Genomic DNA, 25,752 nt, shown 5'->3' with positions numbered 1-25,752 from the left:
CATGAAGGTGTTTACGAATTAAACAAACCGTTTCTAGAATATATAAAGATGGAAGTGTTAAAATTCCGTGACCTCTGAAGTAACTTCTGCAATGTGTAGATCTTCTGAGGCCAAACAGATATTTTATTGCTCTTTTTTGCAATTTAAAAATAACATCAAATTGAGCAGCTGTAGTAGAACCCCAAAAAGGAAGACCATATCGAAGATGAGACTCGAACAACGAAAAATATGTTATTTTTTAAGATGCTAAATTGAGTTCCTTTGAGACAGATCTGATTGCACAGCAAGCTGAGGCGAGTTTCTTACTTAACGAATCGATATGAAGGGACCATTTGAGGTTGCTGTCTAAAAAAATACCAAGAAATTTTACAGAATCAATGGTACTGATCTGGCTGTTATTAAGAGGCAAAGGTTGAAGAGCTCCTTTATAGGATAATGCTACTGTTTTATTTACGTTAAAAGAGACTAAATTAGAGTCAGACCAGGTCTTTATCGTCAGTAGATCCGAAGTTATAGTTTCATGAAGAGATGCAATAGTTGAGTTGCTCCAAGTGATACTGGTACCATCAGCAAAAAGAAAAATTTTCCCGTCGATTTTTATATTAGTGATGTCATTTATAAAGATAAGGAACAGAAGAGGACCCAATACTGAACCTTGTGGTACTCCACATACAATGTTTTTGAGACCAGAGTCAGTATCACTTGCTCTAACTAGTTGTTTCCTATTAGTCAAGTAGAATTGAAACCAATTTATAGAAATACCTCGAATTCCATAGAAATTTAGTTTTGTAATTAAGATGTCGTGATTTACACAATCAAAAGCTTTGGCATAGTCGGAGAAAACAGTGGCAGTACAAAGATTATTGTTTAGTGCTTGGTAAACCTCATGTAGTACAGAAAACATGGCATCAGTGGTACAATTATTTGTTAAAACGCCGAATTGATTTTGTGATAAAATATTGTTATCAACGACAAAGGACATAAGTCGAGTTTTAATGAGTCTCTCAATAATTTTGGAGAGTACCGGTAGTAAGGCAATAGGTCTATAGTTTCAGACATCAGATTTTTCACCAGCCTTATGAAGAGCAATAATAATGGCTGTCTTTAGGCACTCTGGAAATTTACCTTTTTCGAAGGAAACACTAATTAGACAGACGAGGATTTCCAACACATTTTCTGTGAGATTAGAGAAAATTTTTATAGATAGTCCATCAGTACTACAAGATGATTTGCTTTTGATACTATTGATTGTTTGGATCAGTTCAGAGTTATCGACTGGTCTTAAAAAGAATGAATTCGAGACCTTTCTTGAGTTAGGACGACAGGAAATGGGATCTTGTTGCGGCAAAATAGTTGATGTTATATTTTTACTCACATTAACGAAGTAGTCGTTTAGACTTTCAGGATTTGGAAGGGAAAATGATTGAGCTGTGTTTGTTTTATTTTGAAGATCGTTTATTATAGACCAATACATATATATTACACTATATATACAGGGTGTAACGAAAATACAGGTCATAAATTTAATCACATATTCTGGGACCAAAAATAGTTTGATTGAACCTAACTTACCTTAGTACAAATGTGCATATAAAAAAAGTTACAACCCTTTGAAGTTACAAAATGAAAATCGATTTTTTCCAATATATCGAAAACTATTAAAGATTTTTTATTGAAAATGGACATATGGCATTTTTATGACAGTAGCATCTTCAGAAAAAATTATAGTGAAATTTGGACACCCTATAAAGATTTTATGGGGGTTTAGTTCCTTTAAACCCCCCCAAACTATTGTGTACGTTCCAATTAAATTGTTATTGTAGTACCATTACTTAAACACACTATTTTGAAAACTTTTTTGGCTCTTAGCACTTTTTCGAAAATTCAGTTTTTATCGAGATATTTTGAATATTTGTCAAATCCACCACATATTTGTATATGGTTAAGTACGATTATGGGGACTTGGTAAAAATATGAAAATTTATGTATGATTTACATTTTTAGGTATATTTTGAACCGTATTAAAAAAGAAGCCATATCTCGATAAAAGTTGCCTTCTCGAAAAAATACAAAGAGGCAAAAAAGTTTTAAAAACATTTTGTTTAACTAATGGTATCGCAGTAATAGTTTAATTGGAGCGTACACAAACATTTGGGGGGTTTAAAGGAACAAAACCCCCATAAAATTTTTATGTAAACATATTAAAAAAGAAGCCGCAACTCGCTAAAAACTGCCTTATCGAAAAAATAATAAGAGCCAAAAAAGTTTTAAAAATATTGAATTTAACTAATGGTGCCACAACAATAATTTAATTGGAACGTACAGAAAAGTTTGGGGGGTTTAAGGGAACAAAACCCCCATAAAATTTTTATGGGGAGCACAAATTTCACTATAATTTTTCTTGAAGATGCTCCTGCCGTAAGAAAGCCACATATCCATTTTCAATAAAAAATCTCTAATTGTTTTCGATATATTGGAAAAATCGATTTTCATTTTGTAACTTCAAAGGGCTATAACTTTTTTTATGTGCATATTTGTCCTAAGGTAAGTTAGGTTCATTCGAACTTTTTTTGGTCCCAGAATATGTGATTTAATTTATGACCTGTATTTTTGTTACACCCTGTATATAATACACTATAAAATGATTACAACAAGTAAATGAATATAAAACGTAACGAATTAATGGGCTAAGTTTAAACATTAAAATGATATGACGTCACGACCAACGAGACGGGTTTTGGGCTGGCCTCTATATTTTGAATGTTTTTTCGATTCTTCTTCGATAAAAACAACTATTTTTTTCTTTGATTTATGTCCTGTCGTCATTCATAGCATGTTTTTCGAATTAAAAATTTGATGCAAGTTCCCTATTTAATTTAATAAGTTTTATATGAAAGATTGTTTCTTCATCTTTCCAGATAAACTTCACTAAAAACCTCCATAAAATCATGAATTGCCACAGCAGTTAAAAAAATAAATTTTGTGCAAAAATTACCCATTTTAATTATTTACACGATGATTCCCTCCTATGAATCATATACTTTATTGAAACTATACATCACCTAATCTTTTATACAAAAAAATAGTTCCGATCTGTATGGAATTATATTTTGATTTTATTTTAATATACTGAGCCACTAGGAATTTTCAGTTTTGTATCGGCATTGACAGTGAGTTTGCTGTGTATTTATTCGTATGATTTTAGTTCCTAATTTATTTCGAGCACTAAATTTATAAATTGTTTCCAACACAGTTTGTTATAACAACTAACTATTGACTTCGTATAGGGCTTTTCATCGATTGCCATTTGTTTCGAGCTTCTGTCACATGTTGTATAATTTGTGTATAATATTAACATACACGGATTATACGACATATGACAGGAGCTCGAAACAAATGACTGTGAAGGAAAAGCCCTATTCAATTTATTCGGCTAAACCTAACTATAAGACAGAATGATTTAATGTCGAAATAACCAACCTCTATTATGCTGTTTAAAAACTCCAAGGCAAACAAAGATAAATATAACTTACCCGAAAGATATCTAGTTATATTATGATCCATAGTTTTACTCCAGTCTGGAACGAAGGTTAAGTCATGCTCCTCATAGGTAAAAAGAAGATCCATAAGCTCGTCCACCATTTCTATAGAAACTTTTGGCCAACCAGTTTTGTTGGCAATGTACTGCAAAGTTTCTGAGTGTTTTTCTTCGTAAATAGGAAAAACAGATTCCTTTACCTAGAAGAAAATATCATTTGAGATTTCAAAGCTTCATACTACCTCAGTACTTAGGCCATAAAATAAAATACAACATCTCGCAATTTAATTTCAATCATTATTTCAATTTAAGCCGCAGACCGCAATCCCGACATTTTAACACTAAATAGACTAAGAACCGCTATAGGTGAAATTTGCTAATCATTTTAGGCACGATAAGAGCCTATAACTTAATAATCGAAATTACATAAAAGAAAATGTATGGACACTGTGCCGCCACTTTTTAGTGGCACATGCCACTAAAAGTCGCCACATGCATCGACAGTGGCGAAACAAACTTTCCACTTAGAGACGCGATAAATAAATTAAAAGGTACCCTCCCTCACTCCTAGAATTCAATTTGTTTTTCATTTTTTTAAACTTCTATGTGATTAAGAAATAAGTCAGCGTAATTTTAAATCATCACCCCTTCCCTTGCCCCCACCATCAAAAACTTCATTTTTTGTCTTTATTTTTTTAGTCTAATATTTCAAAAAATTCAAATGCATAGTTGAGGCCTCTTCAAAAAAAATTTTTTTTTGGAAAAAAGCGTATACCTTTTTTCTGTAATTTTTCCGCAAGATTCGCCACTTTAATAAATTGGAAACATAGCTTTTTTAGGGGGTTTTTGGGGATTTTCCCTATTTTATAGACTTCAAAATAGATCAAATCAATGTTTTTTTATAGGTTATTTGTAAATTGAAGTAACTGAAACCTCTAGAATATTTAAAAATGACAGAAACACGTTCAAACCCCCAAAAACCCCCTAAAAATCAGTTTGCCGGATTTTTGAAGGTGGAAAACTTTACGGAAAAATCTGAAGAAAATTAGAAATATAGTGTTTGATAAAATATACTTGATTAAATAAAACCAGACCTGCACCATCCTCAAAAAAATGTTATATGATTTTTTTCAAAAGAAAAAAAATTTTCAAAAATTTTATTGAGGTTCTGTACACTCAAACTACGGTTCTATAAAATATATAAATTTTACAAAAGCCTTAACTTTGCATGTGAATTTTTTGAAATGTTAATAGTTATTTATGATATAAGTGTTAAAAGTACACGTTTAAGGCATGCATGTGAAAGTTTGCAGAATGAGCGAAAGCGAGTTCTGCAATTCACATGAGTGCCTTAAAAATGTACTTTTTAACACGCATATCATACAATATTTTTTCTACAAACGTAATTAAAGGATAATATCTACAAAAACTTTTACTTGAACGTGACTGACATTCCAATTTTATATTTTTTGACATTACATAAAAATTGCATATACGGTCAATACGAACTGCAGTGCCTTAAAATTTTTTTAAAGCACTAGTGCCTTAAAGTAGCATTTTAACGCTCGTATGGAGTGCTAAAAATTGCATTTTTGACACGGTTGTAGAAAAAATAATTTATTGCATCACACCTAAAAAAATAAAAACCAAAATTGAAATTTTTAATGGCGGGGGAAGCTATTTAGTAGATGTCCCATAATAGCAAGATCCCCAAAGACTGGAACGACAGTCTAGTAATACTCTTATACAAAAAAGGGGACAAATGTGACCTACAGAATTATAGGCCTAAATCGTTGCTCAGTCAAGAATACAAACTATTTATAATAATTATTAACAACCGGTTGACCTACACAATGGACAATTACTAACCGGTGGAACAGGCTGACTTCTGCAAAGGATATAGTACATCAGACCATCTGCTGACAATGAGAACATTGATAGAGATGGCAAATGAATACCAACTACCCGTATTTCTTGCCTTCGTAGACTATGAAAAGGTGTTTGATAGTATCGAAGATGTGGGCCATAGAACAAGCTATTAAAATTGTAGAACAGATTCGAGATATAGACAACTAATATATTATTTAAAAATGCAACTATTAGTACATTCTTTCACGGTTTTTGCCGTAAATTTTAAGGAACCGCATGGATTGACATGAAATTTGGTATACGCATAGCTAACATGTCAAAGAAAAAAAGTGATATTGTGCCGATGTGTGCTTTTGACCTGGGGGTGAGTGTCACCTCATCTCGGGGGTGAAAAAATATACGTCCAAGATAAGTCCTGAAATAAATAAACTGACTAATTTTAAGCAACTTTTGTTCTATAAAGTTTTTTCACCAAATCAATACTTTTAGAGTTATTTGCAAATGAATATGTTCATTTTTCAACAAAATAAATACGTTTTTAGACGGTTTTTCGCAAATAACTCAGAAGGTAAGCATTTAAAGTGAATAGTGATAGCCATAAAAAAGTGAAAAAAACGATGCATACATTCGGTCTCTATACCTAGCAAAAGCAGAGTTCTAGCTAATGAAAAATAGGTTCATATTCGAAAAATTCCAAATAGAATAATTCAATGTAAAATATCCAAATAATGAAGAACTCTTGGGGAAAACACATTAAACTTTTTTAAAGTGTTTAAAAAGCTTTATTTCTGTTTTTATAAAAAAATTTCTAGCATCAAATGTAAGCAAGTTACGCCCAAAATAAAGTTGGTCCCTTTTGCTTTGGCAAATAAAAATCATGAAGATCACCCCCCAATTAGTAACTTAAATGAATTTAATCGTTATCGCTTCACAAGTAACTTTACTTATGTTGTGTTTATATGATCAGTAAGTTTCATCGATTTAAAGTGCTTATTTTTGAAAAATAAATTTTTTTAAAGTAAAATTTTTAAAAATTTTAATTTTGAAAAAAATGCTTTTTTTCAAAATAACTTAAAAATTGTTAGAGATACCAAAAATCTTATAAACAATAAAAAAAGTCGTCTTTACTTTTCTAAATATTTGGTATTTTTTTTGTTTTTCTGTAAGACAAAAATTGGTTAAGATTCGGTGTTTCTAAATTTGCATACACTCGTGATAAGTGACTCGTTCAAGCCCTTTTCACTACAGCTCTTTCAAAACTAAGGACTTTGAACCGATGAAACTTACAGATCATATGATCAATACATACGCGAGTAAAAAACTTGTGAAGTGGTAACAAATAAGTTCATTTGAAATGTTAATTAGGGGGTGATTTTCCCGATTTCTTACCAAAAAAAGGAACCAACTTTATTTTGAGCGTAACTTGTTTACTTTTGATTCTAAAAATTTTTATTAAAAACCAAAAATAAGCATTTTTTAAACACTTTAAAAAAGTTAAAATGAGTTTTGTCCAAAAAAGTGCTTCGTTTTTTGGTTATGGCACGTTAAAATATTCGATTTGGATTTTGACGAATATGAACCTATTTTTCATTAGCTTTAACTGTGCTTCTATTAAGTATACTGACCTAATATATACACCATGTTTTTCACTTTTTTATGTGCTATATTTTTGGTAAGAACTTTTTTCGACCGAATACTTACTTTTTGAGTTATTTGCGAAAACGCGTCTAAAAACGTGGTTATTTTGTAGAAAAATTAACATATTCACTCACAAATAACTCAAAAAGTATTAAGTTGGTGAAAAACTTTATAGAACAAAAGTTGCTTAGAATTAGTCATTTTATCCATTTCCAGACTTATTTCGAACATATATTTTTCACCCCCAAAAGGAGGTGAAACTTACCCCTAGGACAAAAGCACACATCGGCACAATATCAATTTTTTTCTTTGACTTGTTAGCTATGTGTGTGCCAAATTTCATGCCAATCCAAGCGGTTCTTTAAAATTAAGAGGTTTTGCAATATTTTACCTTCAAAGAACATACTATATGATGTACAAGCTAGTACAACTAGACGAAAATAAAAATCTCATCCCCATTAAGAGATGCGTGAGACAAGGAGACGTAATATCGCCAAAGCTTTTCAACCTAGCCCTAGAAGACGTCTTCAAAACTATAAATTGGTCAACATATGGCATTAACGTTAATGGCAACAAGCAAAATTCTCTCAGATTCGCTGACGACATTGAGATTATAGCGAGTTCATTCGAGGAACTGCAAATTATGATAAAGGAACTCGCACGCAGCTACCAATACGTCGGTCTAAAAATGAATATGAGAAAAATAAAACAAAAATAATGATAAACAGAGATGGCCCCAAACCTATAACTATAAATGGCAGTGAGATTGAAAAAGTGCAGGAATATAATATCTACCTAGGCCAAATCCTGAAACTTGACAAAGAGAACCAAAGTGCGGAAATTACTAAGAGAGCAAGATTAGCATGGGCAAGATTTGGAAAACTTAGTTGGATATTTAAGATCCGCAAAATATCCCAATACTTGAGGAGCAAAATTGTTCAACCAGTGCATCCTTCCTATCATGACATATGGATGTCAAACCTGAATCCTAACCAAGTAGTCCAGAATGGATCGATTTGCTTAAAAATTTGAGAATAAGTAGTGGATAGTCCAAGGATCAAAATCTATATGACACCGAAAGGCGCTTTTACCATGGGGGTGGTTGCCACCCCACCTTGGAAGTGGAAATTTTTTATTATATTTTGACCGTAAAAGTTGATAAAAACATTCATTGTAAGCAAAAAATGTTCTGTACATTTTTTTTTAATTAATATTTTTCGATTTATTCGCTATCGAAAGTGTTAGTTTTATATCGAAGAAATCAATGTTTTTTGATATTATACTCATTTACGATTCACTCAATTTTTGCCGTGGAAAATTTTTTTTCAAACCAAGTTCTTGATATTTAAATAACCTACAATTTCATATTTAAACATTTTTTCGTACCTCTGATGCTAATCTTTCTATTCTGAAGAAAATGGCATTTTTTACCAAACTACAAAAATTCGTTATTCGCTTTTAACTCCAGTTTTTTAAACTAATCATTCTAAGCCAGTCAAACTTCTGGAATCTATTACTAATACATAAATAAAGAAGTATGAATAAGGCCGATGACTAAAAACACCGCTAACTTACATTATTAAGCTTCAGATTGGATTTCTCCTTTTTTTTTTTCAAAAAAATATATTGATTTTTTTAACCACAACTTTTTTATTTTTTATCCTAGAAAGTTTGGTAAAAAAGAATTTTGTAGGTCTCTAGGTAAAGTTATTAATAACAAATCCTTTTAAAATCCTAAGTCGCAAAAAGAGGTGACTGTAAAAAAGTTGGTAAAGGTGGTTTTTGCATGTTATTACAAGTTTTAATTGTCAATAGTTCACTCAGTTTTTGCCACAGAAAAAAATTTTGCTAATACCTTTCTTGGAAATTAAATAAGCTACAATTTTAGATTTACATATTTTTTCATATCTCTGAATGCTAATCTTTCTATTCTGAAGAAAAGTGCATTTTTTACCAAACTACAAAAATTCGTTATTCGTTTTTACTCCATTTTTTTTTAAACTAACCATTCTCAGCCGCTCAAACCTCTAGAACCTATTAATAATACATAAATATAGAAGACCAAATAAGGTCAATGACTAATTTTAATTAGAGTGTTTCGATAAGGCGTAATGGAAGTTTCCGATCACTTTTTCGCTAAAAAAAATAGGGACTGACATTCTTTTTATAATAAGTCACTTAATTTTTGAGCTAAAGACTTTTTTTATTTCTGTAGATAGATGTTTTTAAATACTTTAAATTAGTTTAAAGATGTTATCCTCGAAAAATATACAGTTTTCCCGTCTTCTGAGTTTAAAACTACAATATTTAGCATTTGAAGAAGAAGAGCTAACATATAATAAAATATAGCTCGATTACTATTGGTCTTAAAGAAAATAAAGAAAACTGTTTTATTTATTTTTTCAAAAGATTCATTTTTGTTAAGCAAAGTTGTTTTGATAAAACGTAAACTTTTTGAGTTATTAGCAGAAAATTAATTAAAAACATTGATTTCTTCGATATAAAACTAACACATTCCATAGCGAATAAATCGAAAATTATTAATTTTATCAAAAAATGTATAGAACGTTTTTTGCTTAAAATGAATGTTTTTACCAACTTTTGCGGTCAAAATAAAATAAAAAATTTCCACCCCCGAGATGAGGTGGCAACCACCCCCATGGTAAAAGCGCCTTTCGGCCTCATATAGATTTTGATCCTTGGACTATCTACTACTTATTCTCAAATTTTCAAGCAAATCGATCTATTCTGTAAAAATTGCGAGGTTTTGTCCTATTTTAAGCTTCATTACTTGGACTAAAGGCAAATATGAATAAACTAGCCACAACAGAAAGATCAACGGACAGATAAGAAGAGCAATGTTAGGTATACGACTGTCAGATAAAAAGAGGAACGACTGGGTAAGATCAAAAACAAAAGTCGAGGACATAACAACAAAACAAAAGTTGCCAAACTTAAACGGAGCTTCGCAGGCTACATTGCTAAACGAAAAACTAACGTTGGAATCCAACCATACAACACTACCTTACGAAAGTAAACGATCGAGAGGAAGGCCACATATGAGATGGGTCGATAATATTAAAAGAGAAGCCGGAAAAAAATTGGAAATATGTTGCTCAGGATAGAGACCGAAGGAAGGAGTTGGGAGAGAAGAAGAAGAAGAAGAAGATTACCAAAAACACTTGATAGAGCAAAATACAATAAATTAATAATTCCAACGAGAAGACCCATCATCAAAATACAACACCGTATGACAGGAGGGACAATCCCTGCTATTTAACATTTATTCTCAATATATCTTTAGGGAAGCTCTGGAAGGGTGAAACAAAGGAACATTAATAAACGGTAGATGACTGAATAGCATCAGATATGCAGATTATTACATGATGTTTGCAGATATCATTTTTAATCTTGGTGTGACTCTCGCTGACGAATGTCGGCGATCATCATGGCCTTTATCTTACTTTTAGCAGCGCGGAAAAGCTGCCTAGATGTTGTGTTGAACCAGGTTGTGAGGTTCTTTAACCAGGATATTTTTCTTCTTACTGGACTTCGCTTTCCAAATATTTTTCGTTACAGGATAGCTTGTGGGAGGGCATATCTGGATTCATTTTGATCATGTGTCTGAAATATTGTAATTTTCGAGTTACATTTCGAACACATTATTCAGTTTCAATTTCAGGACACAGTTTCGATTTTATGCTAGTCAGTATTTCTTCGATTATTCTTCATTCTTCTGAGCACTTCCTCATTTGTGGCTCGGTCAGTTCACGTGATTTAAGCTTATCCTCCAATACAGCCACAATAATGCCTCCAATTTTATGTACATATCTTCGTTGAAGATCCACAATCCAACACTATAAAGAAGGACAGAGAAGACGTAGCATCGCAGCATGCTTACTTTTCTACCAATATACATAGATACAGACACCATGGACGATCGACAAACATTAATGAATCGCATAACTGAAGTCAAAAATAGATACGAGCTACACATTATAATATAAAAAACAAATTATGACAATTATTCATTATGCTCAACTATTCACTAAGCAGGAAAAGATCAAAAGGAATTATACAACAGAAATCAAACAATCATACAAATTCACAGTTCTGCTCTAAGGAATGGAGACATGAACATTAACTGTGGCAAGTATGATTCGGCTTCAGAATTTCGAGATGTGATATTATATGCGTATCCTGTACGCATAGAAGCCGTATATCTCTGGCTCAACCAAGTTACCAATGCCACCCAATGCAGAAGTCCTGCGCAGAATAGGAAAGGAATGTAAAATTCTTCACTACTTTTCTATAATTGTGCTGACGTTGAGTTAATCTACATTTCTTGGTTGTTTTGAAAATTTTATTATTTTTAGTTATTATAGGTTTTTTTCTAGTCCATAATGTTGTGCGCAGATGTTATAAGTATACCTGGACAGATTTAACAAATCTCTCAGGTCACTTGCACCGCATTAACGAACGACTGTCGTGTCTTTTCTTGGCGGTTGCAGATAAATCAGTTTTACTGTACTTATTTTGCTTTCGTTGAGCACAATATCTTTGCCACTTCCAAAATATCTTTCCGAGATATGAATTTGATATAGACGTTGAATAAGAATGGTGAAAATGTGCATCCTTATCGAAATTTTTAAGTACGTTAAATAGGGTTTTGTATCCTTTTTCGAATCTACTTGCTTGTCTTTAAAACGTAGGTCTTAAATCTCTAATTACTCTTCAACAATATGCAGAGAAAGAACAAATGGTGCCAGAACCGGAAAGACTAGAAATTACCACAAATGAAGATATTAATATAAGTACACAGGAAGTTCGAAAAACACTTGAAAAGCTGAAGAACAGAAGAGCTGCAGGTAAGGATGGAATACCAAACGAATTACTGAAAATTGTGAAGCAGAAATGATAGAAAGAGTAACAACATTAATTAACAAAATCATTAAACACAATAAAATACCGGAAGAATGGAGAACGAGTGAACTAATTCTACTATCCAAAAAAAGGATATAAAAAGCAGCCAGAAAACTAGAGAGGTATCAACTTGTTAAATACTACACTAAAACTTACAACTAAAATTTTACAAGACCTAAGAAGATAAGAGGATAAGTTTAGCAGATGAACAATATGGTTTTCGTACTGGAAGATCGTATACAGATGCAATATTCGTCATAAAGCAAATTACTGAGAAATCACTAGAGTATAATTGACCAGCATTTCTATGAAATATGTCTAATTGACTTGAAGTAAGCATTTGACAGAGTAAGACCCAAAGATATAATCCATTTTGTGTATAATAGAGAACTCTCCCTAGATATCATAAAAACTATTGAAAACATCTACCACAACAACACAATGGAAGTCAGAATAGATGAACAACTTATAGAACCTATAGATATAGGCAGCGGAATAAGACAGAGAGACTCATTGATTACTATAATCTTCAATTTAATCATGGATGAAATCATCAAAAACGTCAACAAAGGAATGGATGATACATAATGGGAAACAAAGAAGTAAAAATATTCTGCTACGCAGACGACGCAATATTGATAGCCTAAGATGAAGATATTCTGCAAAGATTAGTCCACAGATTTAACATCACAGCAAAAGAATTCAATATGACATTCAATTACTAAAACAGGAAGCGCATGTTAAGAAAAAAAAAAGGAAGAATTAGAAGTTAAGTTCAGAAAGATGTACTGGCTGGTGGGGAAAAATGCACTCTGTCTACTTATAACAAATTGTTATTGTATAAGCAAGTCCTTAAACAGATATGGACATATGGGATACAGCTATGGGGCTGTACAAAAGATAGTAACATCCAAATTACATAACAACAAATAACAACGATATCAGAATAAAGTATTAAGGAACATCGTCAATGCTCCATGGTACTTCAGAAACTGTGATATTCATCGAGACCTCCAGATGGATACGGTTATCCAGACAATAAGGCCGCTATTATATTAGGCAACTGGTGACGCCACCAAGTTGCTCCACCAGTGACTCATGACGTCACGGGGCATTTAAGTAAATGAGACCTATTAGACTACGGCAACTGGTTGCGCCACCAGAAATTGTTGTCGATCTGGTGGCCCCCAACCCGTCCACCAGCCGGGTAACCGGGTCTGGTGGCGCCACCAAGCCGGGGCATTATGTTATATGGACCCTATTAGACTAAGCAACTGGTGTCGGCCACCACTAGTTCATTTGTATTGTAATCGAGTGCTTCGTGTATTTCTTTTCTATTAACTTCTATATTTTCTATTAACAAGCGTATATTTTTCTAAAACCTTTTTTGTTGATTTATAAATATAGTTATATTAAAAATTTATTCCTGCAGATTTAGCCGTTAATTGTTTATTCATTGTTTAAACAATAAAAGCTCTTTTTATATTTTAGAAATATCGGTGAATTCATCACTTTACCTTGATCAAAAATGTTTCTATTTTGTTTTTGATTATGCTGAATCCGAATGTGACGTTAATTGGAAAATTAAAAAAAATTGAGCTTTTATATATAGGTACAGTATGTCTGCGTAACTTTGAACCATATGGGAAACTTTTTTCTTATCAATTTTACGAAAAAAAAATATTCTTTATAAAATGCTCTGCATAGTCTATATTATACGAGGTATGTCAAAAAAATTGTATGTAAAGTACCTTTAGATTTCACAACATCGAAAATTGCTATTATGAAAAGTTGTTAAGAATTAAAAAAACTATGTTTTGGGACGCATTAATTTTATTCATCATTCTAATTGAAAAAAAAACGCATTTTTTTTAAATTACGGATACCCAACATCATTTTATTACAAATATCTATAAGTATTTTATTATTAATTTTACGAAAAAAGTTATTTTTTACAAAAAGCTTTATATGGTCTAAAATCTAAGATGCAATCATAATATATAAACTTTTATCAATTCTATACGAGGTATGTTAAAAAATATGAATTTCGTCCAAGAGTAAAGTACCTTTACAGTTCACAATATTTCAATTAGAAGAATGTAATTGCATATTCAAACATAGATTTTAATTCCGAACAACTTTTTATAAAACATTTTTCGATATTGTTTAATATAAGGATACTTTACTCTTGAGCGAAATTCATCTTTTTTGACATACCTCGTATAAAATTCACAAAATTTGAATCTGATGGTTGCATCTTATATTTTATACTATCAAGAGCATTTTACGAAGAATAACTTTTTTATTATTTTGATTTGATTATTTTTCCAATTCCAATTCATTTTATTATTTTTGCTGGTGGCTATTCTCGGCCACCAGTTGCCCGTGCTCACAATTTGGTGGGCCCACTAGTTGCGCCACCAGTTACCTAGACTAATTATTATTATTTATTATTTATACATATGACCTGGCCTCTAGTGACTAATCCAGGTCGTTTTTTCCTGATGGGATTACAGATATTTTTTTTTTTTATATTGTTACATTTTTTACTCAACTATTAAATCTATTTTTACAATAACAATTTGCCATAATCTCTTAATTACGTATAACAAACAAATTTAAATAAACAATTTAAAATATTTTTGGTACTATCAACTCCCTTCTAAGTTATAAAGACAGTCCCTCTATTTTCAGAAGAGAGTTGGTAGTTTTTTTTTTTTTTTTATTTTTTTTTTTATTTTTATGAATTATGTATTGAATTATTATTTTTATTTATTTATTTTATATTGAATTATTATTATTATAATTGTAAATATCTATTTTTGAATTTATATTTTATTTTATTTATTTTAACTTTATCTTACTCAACTTCATCAGGGTTGGATTATTGGTTGTCTTCTTCTATTATTATAGATTTCTTGTTGTTTTTTAGATATTATTTGAGCGAGATTGTTTAATATTTCAAAATATTCTTCATTTTGTAATATATCTCTTATTTCAATTCTTTCTAATCTTCTTCTCATTTCTCTGTGTTCTTCATTTTCTATAGTATTTTCACAATGTAACACTATATGTTCTGGTGTACCTAGTTCTCCACATTCACAATATGCATCATCTTTTAAGTTAAATCTTTCCAAATATGTTGGGTACGGTCCATGTCCTGTTAAAAAGTGTATTAAACCTTGTTTTGGATTAAAATAATTTGGAATGTTTTCTAATATTGGTATAAAATTGTATAAACGTCTAGATTTTGTTGAATTTTCCCATTCATTTTGTCTTTTTCTATTTATTATTTCTTTTAATTCTCTTTTATTTCTTATATCTAATCCTATTATTTGTATTATTTTTTCATGTTTTTCGTTTTTTAGCCAATAATTACATGCTCTTTTTTGTGTTTCTAAATGCATTGGCATTACTCCAGTTAAAACTGTGAGTGCCTGTGTTGCAGTTGTTCCAAATGCTCCCGTCATTCTTACAAGAAATCCTCTCTGAGCTCTATTTAATTTTTCTGCGTTTTTTTTATTTATTAATCTATGTGCCCATACACTTGAACCGTACCCTACAATTGATGCAAGTATTGTACTTAGGTATATTCTCATCTGTCGGAACGAAATTCTATATTCCTTCTGTGCTAGACTAGCAATGCTATGCATGATCTTTGTTGCCTTTTCACAGACACAATTCATGTGTTTTGTAAATAATTTTTGTTCGTCTATTATAATACCTAAATATCTTGTTTCCATTTTTCTTTTTATTGTTTTCCCTCTAATTTTTATAATTGGATCTCTTTCTAAATTTCCTTTTATTAAATTATATGTTGTTTTTGAATCTGATATTGTTAATTTTACTTTATTCATCCAATAATTTACTCTTATTAATACTTCATTTGATTTATTTTCTAATTCTCTTCTTGAGTTTGCATCTATGATCAACAACAAATCATCTGCATATGCTATGCTTCCAAGCACTTCAGGATCTATAGTCAATTGTTCCAGCAGTTCCTCTAGCATTACATCCCAGAACATAGGTCCACAAACTGATCCTTGTGGACATCCTTTTGTGATATGTTTTGTCTTTTTTCCTGTTGGACAGCTTAGGCTTGCATATCGGTCTTGACAGTAGTTTCTGAGACTTCCGTACAGATTCTTTGGACATCTCATTCTTCGAAGTCTTTCAAAGAATGACGGCCACCAAAGATTGTCAAAAGCCCCAGACACGTCTATAAAGATCATTAAAACATACTTTTTTATGCTTTCGTTTACTATTTCAAATACTTTATTTATTGCATCTTCTGTTGATCTACCTTTCCTAAAACCATACTGACCAGGATGTAATCCAATTTCTGTTCTTATTTGATTTAATTTTTTACATAGTAATTTTTCTTGTAATTTTCCCATTGTATTCAATAAACATACCGGTCTATATGATTTCGGTAAGGCAGGATCTTTATCTTCCCCTTTATGTATTATTATAACTTCTGCTTGTTTAAAATTATTGGGAAACCTTCTTTGTCTAAGACATTCATTATATAATGATGTTAGTACTGGAATTATTTGTTCCGACAATGCTTGAAGTATTTCAACATGAATATTATCCGGTCCAGGTGCCTTCTTTCTTTTCATTTCTCTCATACTTTCATATACTTCTTCTTCTGTGAATTCCTCTATTTCTCTTTCTTCTTCTATTTGGTATTCTTGTATCATTTCTTCTCTTATATTTCTTTGTTCTACTGTTTCTCCTTCTAATTTATCTGGAGGTAATAATACATTAAGTAATGTTTCGGCCGATTCTTCCCAACTTTCTGTAAATGTTCCATCTTCTTTTTTTAAAGTAGAAAGCATTGTCGGACATCTAATTTTTTTAGAAACTATTTTATATGGTATTCCCCACATATCTAATTCTAAGTGTCTTGATACGAAGGTTTCCCAACTTTTAGCTTTTGTTATTTTTATTTCTTGTTTATATTCTTGTTTTAGTCTTCTATATTCACCTAGAAGGATTTGCCTCTCAAGATAGATACCACATCGTTGATATCGCTTTCGCGCATATCTAACTCTGCTTCTCATTCTTGTGAGGTTTTCCTTCCAGGCTGAGTTTTTTACTTTACTATTTTCTTTTATTTTTGGTATTGCTATATCCATTGCTTTTTTAATTTGTTTGGTTAATTCTTTTGTTGCAATATTTATATTAGATCCCCTTTGTACCAGACAAGGTGGTCGAAACTCAGACTTTAATAGTTCATAATTTGCTTTACCTATATTGTATCTTACCGAAGATATTTCCGTATTACGTGGATTTAGGTTATTAAGATTGAAAGTTATAAGGTTGTGATCACTTATTGTTGCATGTTCCATCACTTTCCAATCCTTAACTAGGTGTGCTACTGCAACATTTGATATTGTTATATCTATATTGCTAGCCGCACCAGCTCTGTTTTGAAAAGTTGGTGGGTTTCCTGGTTTATTGTGTACTATCAACTCTAGTTCATTAATCATATCTTCTACTAATAATCCTTTTTGATCTGTTTGAGTTGAATTCCACAATATTGATTTTGCATTTACGTCTGCTACAACTATAACTTTTTCCTCTCTATACGTTATAAATATAGCTCTTATCTTTTCCACGTATTCATCAATATCTTCACAGAACTGACAATATAGGTTAGCTATGATAAATTTACCTGCTTTTGTTAGCAATTCTACACAGATACAGTGTCGATCACTAAATTGTTTTAGAATTAGAAGTCTCATATTTTTATTGAATAATACGGTTACCGCCATTGGATTTTCTCCTATGCTTGCACATTGTGCATTAATTGGCATGTGTTGAATTTTTCCTAGTCTTGTGTATGGTTCTTGAATGCAAACCATATCAAGACTATTTTCTTCTGCTGTTTTTCTTATTTCATGTAGTACTGTGATACTTCTCATACCATTTATTTGTCCTATTTTTATATTGAATGTTTTGTTTGTCATTAATTAATTTGGTTTGTTTTTTTTTTATTAATTTCATTTTGGTTTCCGTGTTTATTAGAATCGAATAAATTTTCATTTTAAGTATTTTATCACCATATCTGTGTATTTTATTATTTTTAATTATTTTATCTGAGTTTATTCCCTCTTCTCTGATACAATAATTTTTATTATTTTTAAAGTATTTTTGTTTTATATTATGATTTATATTTTTTGTATTTTTAGCATTTAAAGTATGATTTTTTGTTCTCATGACTCTGTTTTTAACCATTGCATCACATTGGTTTTTATGTTTTTGAAATTTTTTATTTTTTATTATATTAATTTTTAATGTTATAAAATTTAATTTTAATTTAATTTTAATTTCAAATTTAATTTTAATTTTCATTTTAATTTTAATTTTAATTAAATTTTAAATAATATTTATGTACCATAGTCTGTTTTTTGAATTAGACGATTTAAAAGTAGAGCATAAGTTGTACAATTTTTATTTTCTTTATTACATTGTTTTCCTCTGTGTTTGCAAGGTATGCATACCTTTGGCTGTCCTGTTTTATTACAATTTTTTCTTTCGTGATTTTCACCACAATGGTTACATGTTGTTTCTTTATTACAGTGTTTGCTTACGTGTCCTAGATCATTACATTTATTACATTTTGCTACCACTATGTAATCTTTTGTGTTTACACTTGTAAAACCAACATATGTTTTATTTATTATTAACTGTTTTCTTATATCAGGTGACACTTCTAATACATAATGGACCGTAGATTTCTCTCTTGGTCCTGTCTTAAATTTTAATTTACAATTGTTTGTAAAGTCTTCTTTTGTTATATTTTCAAAATTTTGAGTATATATTTTATTTAATATAATTTCTTCTTTTTCGTTGCTTGGTAAATCATACATTATTACTAGTGGTTTTCTTTTTTTTTGGAAGTTCACATTTAAATTTTTCTTTTATTTTTTCATTATTTTTTATTTTTTCAATGTCTTCTAGTGTTGGAGTTTCAATTATTAATACTCTTCCTGATGTTCTCATTTTGTTTATTTTTAATTTATTTTTTTCTGGATCTAGAACTTTCGTAAGTTCTTCTTGTACTTTTCTTCCAGTTTGTGCTGTTTCACTTGTTATAAAAAGAGTGTTTATTTGTTTTTGTGTCTCTATTAGTTTTTGATTTTCAGTTTTATTATTTATTGGTTTTGATGTTATTGCAGCATATGTTTGTTTCGTTTCTTGTGTTTGTGTTATTTTTCTTAATTTTTCATATTCTATTCTTTGTCTATTATTTTCTTCTTTTAATATTTTTATTTGTCCTTCCATATTTCCATATTCCATTGCTAATAACATTATTCTATTTTTTAAATCATCTTTTCCTATTTTACTTAATCTTTTACCTATTTCCATTTCACCTTCAATGAAGTCAAGTAAGTCTTTAATTTTTGTTTTAGTATTATCAATATTTTCATTCAAATTTATATTTAATTCAGTATTATTTATATTATTATCTACAATACTATTATCTAATATTTCATTATTATTATTTTGAGATAAGGTATTAATACTAATTCTAAAACTATTTTCAATTATGTCATCTATTTGAGATGAATTACCTCCAAAAGAAGTAATTTTCTTTTTATCTCCCATTTTTTCCACTTTTTTACCTACAATTTCTTCAGTGTGCTCTTAGCCCTACCACTGAGCTTATTGTGGGAGGACCCCGACTTATGGCAGTGGAGTGGTTGCCCGCCCCCTAACCACGTGGAGGTGGCAGGAGTACTAACTACTAACACTAAAGAAATACAGGATACATACACAGATGTTCTTACTAAAATAAATAGAAATGTTCTAACCTATTTGAATTTGGATGCCTGTTATAAAATCCTCCTCCATGGGGTTAACGTTTATATATTATATTACAACTAGTTGATGGGATCATCAAGGAGAGTTCGTTTCACACTTTCGTATTATTTGAGACCGTTAACGGGATTCTCTTAACGGGATATCAACAGATTTTATTAAAGTTTTGACGTCTATTTGTGTCACTTCTTCAGTAAGAGCTTCACTGATTTCTTGAATACTAACAATGTTTACCTTTATCTGGATATAAATGTAATCCTTTATATTATGGTCAATTAAATCACTAAAAAAGGATACTAAACGAGACCAAATAAAGATTTTGATATCTATGTTTATCACCATGTACTAATATAGTTTTCTTTCAGTGAGGAATTCACTATTTCTTTGCGTAATAATAATTACTATATATATTTTGATATAAATATATTCTCTTGCACATTTACAGCTTCCAAAGTAACTAAAAAATCAATTTTTTTCTAAAAAACTTTGATAAGTACTTCGACGTCAATTTGACAATAGTCGAATAGAGCTAGATTAATAGAGATTAAATATTAAAAATTAAAATATTAAAAATAATATTATTAAAATAGCTAGATTAAACTACCTAGACTAATAGAGCCCTAAGTAAGTTTGCCGAAAATCATTAACAAAGGTTCTCCAACCATGTGAATATCGAGGCAATCGAACTCCTAGACAACGCCAACTAGATAAGAAGACTTAAGAGAACGAAGCCGCTTGAGTTAGTGCTATAAGTTAAACAAGTGCGTGAACTGAAAAAGCAGAGCAAAGTGCGGCTAAAGTGCATACGTTAGATAGTACTACTATAATGTATTAGAGCCTAAGGAATATTGCTGAATATGACCTTGGATAAGTTTTTTGCAATATTTTGTATATAGAACTAACTTGCTTATTGATCATGGTAAATGATCAGATAGCAATAATCATACGATTACTGTTGGAGTTTTATTAAATAAAAAAAAGAAAACTAAAACAATAGTAATCAGTAAAGAACCAATCAGATGTAAAATAGAAATTGATGGTATCAGTATTGAACAAGTAATGGAAGTAAAATACCTTGGAATTACATTGTCAAGTTACGGAAACCGGGACAAAGAAGTGAGAAATCAAGTACAAAAAGCAAATAGACTGGCAGGAATAGACTGGCAGATATGGTGAAATCAAAATATTAACACTGAGATGAAGTTAAAAATTTATAAGGCCAGTGTAAGGCCAATAATGACCTATGCATCAGAAACAAGACCCGATACAGCCACAATACAAAGACTACTGGAAACAGCAGAGATGAGAGTAACGAGAAGAATTACAGGAAATACGCTGAGAGATCGAAAGAGGAGAGAAGACGTTAGAAGACAACGTAACGTACAGTGTATGAACTAATGCACACTAAATAGCAAAAAAGAATGGAATAACCACATAACCAGAATGGGGCAGACACGTGTGGTCAAAATAGCAAGAGACAAATCACCAATCAGTAGAAGAAGTATCGGCCGACCGCGCAAAAGATGGAGTGACAACCTTCCATAGAGGTATCAATCCGCCAATGAACAAGCAGAATTGCTTATAAAGAGGAAGAAGAAGAAGAAGTATATAAGTATTCTAGTTTTACTTTTTTTCCATAATTCAAAGGAGCCAGTTTGTCTCTGAAAATTGATCATAATTTCTCTCGACAAAAACAGGCAACAATTGAATTCTGTATCTAAAATAAGTATAGCTATAAGATCACGTAGTTTACAGAAAGACGCAGACACTTTTTGTAACTCACCTTTTGTAGCATTGAGAAAAACTTTGGACAGCCTAAATTTTCGATGAGTGAAAGAAAAGGTGCTATATGGACCGGTATAGGTTGCCAAGAAATATGCTCGTTCCACAGTTGGTAGCCTTTAGGTGGATACATACCTGCTAAGCTTGCATATGCTGACATTAAAGTTCGATCAATATCGGTAGACCAAGCGTAGATTTCTTTGGTATGGTAGAATTCGCTTAGAAAGGAGCTGTAGCGATGGCGAAGCCATTGACCTAGTTTGTATTGGCGATCAATACCTTTCTGAAACATAAAAATGTAATAATAACATTAAATATAGAAATGTTTACAGTCATTACTATTATCAATTATTTAAATGAATTAGATTCTGAGCACTCAGTAGTAACTGTGACACTCAGAGATCTAAAATTGGTTTCGCAAACCCGTCCAAATACGTATTGCGAATTATCAAAGGATTTGTTGAAAAACCGACAAAAGTTGGATCGTGGTGCGCCGTGTGCGCGCCCTTTAGTACGTACCTTTAGATTAACATCTTACAAATACTTAAAAATCCTAAAATATTAGAAATACCAAAATCGCATATTTAATTATAATAATCAAACATATTGCAATAAACATTTGTTTTCATTTTGTAGGGCGCAAAATTCATATCCAAGCGTGTCGTCTGGCATAGGCCTTTTCTGTTTAACCTTGCGATATAAGCAGTTTAGTATATCACACACTTGTGCCAGTAACGCGCTACTGTGTCATATAACATTTGTTGGTATAAAAGAAGGACATTCGAGATTTGGCACACTTAATAATAAAATTGATACCAATAATCTGATATAATAGACAAGAATAAAAAACCGCTAAACGTCGTAAAAATGAGTGGCGCATACAATACTCCAGCTACAAAAGATCTGATATGAATATTACGTGGCGCGAAAATGTATTTTCATTTTGATGCAAAACAAAATTCTAGTTTTATTTTAAAAGATTTTTCCATAATGTTTGCTAAATTTGAAACAAACGCGCCACAAAAGAGTTTCAAAATTCAAACTGTATCAAAGTTACTCTTTTGTGGCGCGTTTTACTTCGAATTTAGCAAATATTATTGAAAAATCTTTTAAAATAAAACTGGAATTTTGTTTTGCATCAAAATGAAAACACATTTTCGCGCCACGTAATATTCATATCAGATCTTTTGTAGCTGGAGTATTGTATGCGCCACTCATTTTTACGACGTTTAGCGGTTTTTTATTTTTGTGTCAGGAGTTTTTCAAAGGTATTTATAAATTAAATGTATGAAGTTAAATGCAATGTTTCTAGATTACACGTTAAGCTTTATAAATAGTCGCCTTTGTCGCATTATCTCCCAAATGATCTAGTGTCCATCGAATGTACACTAGATTTTTTTTTCTATTCGAAATAGATTGAAAAAAAATATTGAAATGGCCGGTAAATGAACTTGAATTGCCCGTTGCCAGATCAAATTTAGCGTCGTAACCACTACAACTACATAAACCATTTAGGGAATAATTGTTAATTGCTAAGGTCAAGTATGATAACTAAAGCTATTACAGGAATTATTGAGCTTGGAAAACCGTTTTTCCCATAAGAACTAGATTTGATCATATTTATGAAGCCTATAACTTAAAACTTCGACTTTTCCTGGATATGAGGTATACACCGTTAGATTCGTCTAGAGTCCTTCTACAAACGCTGAGTTATTGGCACAATTCGTAGGTTGAAATTTTGAGTAATTGTCGAAAAAGCAAAATTTCCAAAGTTTAGTTTTTCAGTTTTCGGCTATACTGAGCCGTGTGTATGTCTGATCCTGGAGGCTTAGACATCATTTGAAAGCTTAACTCATTAATATTGATTTGGTGTATTTGCGGTTCTCCTGTCTCTTCTTTAGCCAAAGATATATACCCCCAAAAAATATGCCGTTTTGTACCTACCAAGTCCTATAGATGGCTTATGGGTGGTCAAAAGTCACAAACTACATCGATTCTGAAACGGTCCTGACCCCTCTTCCAACACAGAAAAAAATCAGATCGATTTAACTTTTTCACATACATACATACATACATATATCGACAAACATTTTCCCTTTTTTAAATAAAAATTGAGTCATATTTCTGAGTAACTTTTGAATGGTATAACCGATTTTCAAAATTAGATATGCGTTAGAAAGGTAATGATCAGTACTATCAGAAGCCGCAAAGGTCGGAGTTAAATTTTCGAAGTTTTTGGGAGTTTTGGGGACGAGAATGAAAAACAGACCCTAAATAGGAAGGGCCGTAAAATCCACACCCGTGGACCAAAACGGATGGTTGACATATGAATGGGTGAGTCTTTTCCTGAACATTAAGATGGGAGTTGGCCCAATTTTCAATTCAGTCAGATTTAAAAAATCGAAAATTTCGTGTATATAGGGTGAGGCAGATAACTGGCCTATTAGAAGTATCTCGAGAACTAAAGGCAACAGAATCATGAAATTTGGAAAAAAGGGGTTTTAAAGGATGATCTATTAAATGAAAATATTTTAATCTCTTTACAACATCCGGTTATACCGGAAGTTGCTTATAACTTCGTTTTTTATAATGGGACACCCTATATATTTTTACATTTTTGGATTCTCCTCAATATCTTCTTTCTTAAAATATGAGGTTTTGTAATATTATACAGGGTATTTTAAGAGATATTTAACGTTTTTTTATTAATTTCGTAGCAATATTCACACCCTGTAGAATTGTAATAGTTTGACATTAAAAACTCGGCTTACGTTCAAGTGATTTTTAATATAGTCTACTATTGTTAAGAATCATTAGTATAGCTAATTTTGAAATTTTAGTATACAGGGTTGGTCGAAATTTGGAATGAATATTTTCTCAGTTTTCTTAAATGGAACACCCTGTATTTTAGTATTGTAATAAAATGATATTTCACGGTACTTTTTTATTTTATGAGTATTCCCTATACCTAACTGATTTAATTTGTGAGTTATTGGTAATTCAAGTTAAACATTAATTGCAACAAAAAATACGTAAAATTTCATTAGGTTGGCCGTGAAAATATTCAATCACAAATAATTTTTTAGAAATAAATACATATTAATCCAGACTGATCCTTAAAATTACCAATAATGGTCTAGCTATCAAAATACCTAAGTAATTAAGATTGTTGGTGCGATTAACAATTAAGCACAAATTAAAGCAGTTAGGTATAGGGAATGCTTAAGAAATAAAAAAGTACCATAAAATATCATTTCATTACAATACTAAAATAGAGGATGTTCCGTTTAAGAAAACTCAGAAAATACTCATTCCGAGTTTCGACCAACCCTGTATACTAAACTTAAAAATTTAGCTATACTAATGATTCTTAACAATAGTAGACTATATTAAAAATCATTTGAACGTAAGTAGAGTTTTAGATGTCAAACTGCTACAATTCTACAGGGTGTGAATATTGCTACGAAATTAATAAAAAAACGTAATTATCTTGTAAAATACCCTGTATAACATTACAAAACCTCATATTTTAAGAAAGAAAACATCGAAGAGAATCCAAAAATGTAAAAATATACAGGGTGTCCCATTTAAAATAACGAAGTTATAAGCAACTTCCGGTATAACCGGAAGTAGCAAATAGATGAAAATATTTTCATTAAACAGATGACCCTTCAAAACCCCACAATTCAAATTTTCATGTTTCTGTTGCCTTTAGTTCTCGAGATATTTCTAATAGGCCCTTTATTTGCCTCACCCTCTATATTTTATAGTGTCGCGTGTAGGGGAGTGTGGATGTGTGCCATTGGCGAGAACTGCCGTTCTCTGGTAATAGGTCTGGATCCCGCATAAGAAAAAAAGTTGATTAATACCAAGCTGAAAATTTGTTAATAGCTTAACCGTGTCTAGTCGGACAAACTTTGATATATGGGAACACTGGAACAAGGGAAGTTTTAATGGTGGAACAGGTTAAAAATTTGGAACGTCAGACTACGAAAATGTCAGATGTATTTTGTCGGACAGAACTTCCAATTGATTTGTTGCCCATTCATTAAACTCTCATACAAAAATCAGACTGGTGTTTATCACCAACTGCGCATTTTAATCAGTGGAACACGAAGAACATGTTAAATGACAGGAATCATGTTGGTTAGTAATAGCAGTCTGATTTTTGC

General features: G+C 31.1%; 1 protein-coding gene across 3 annotated transcripts in view; it reads right to left on the bottom strand.

The window, feature by feature from the left end:
* LOC126882219 (testicular acid phosphatase homolog) overlaps positions 1–25,752 on the bottom strand; it is a 162,631-nt gene that overhangs the window by 17,065 nt on the left and 119,814 nt on the right. For all 3 annotated transcript variants that reach the window (XM_050647025.1, XM_050647024.1, XM_050647026.1), the window contains 2 exons: positions 21,582–21,863; positions 3,534–3,738 (listed from right to left, as the gene is read on the bottom strand). In XM_050647025.1, coding sequence (XP_050502982.1) covers positions 3,534–3,738; positions 21,582–21,863 — 487 coding nt within the window. The remainder of the gene's footprint in view (positions 1–3,533; positions 3,739–21,581; positions 21,864–25,752) is intronic.

Source organism: Diabrotica virgifera, chromosome 3 (assembly GCF_917563875.1).
Source record: "Diabrotica virgifera virgifera chromosome 3, PGI_DIABVI_V3a".
NCBI lineage: Eukaryota > Metazoa > Arthropoda > Insecta > Coleoptera > Chrysomelidae > Diabrotica > Diabrotica virgifera.
This window is presented reverse-complemented; position numbering and strand designations above follow the sequence as displayed.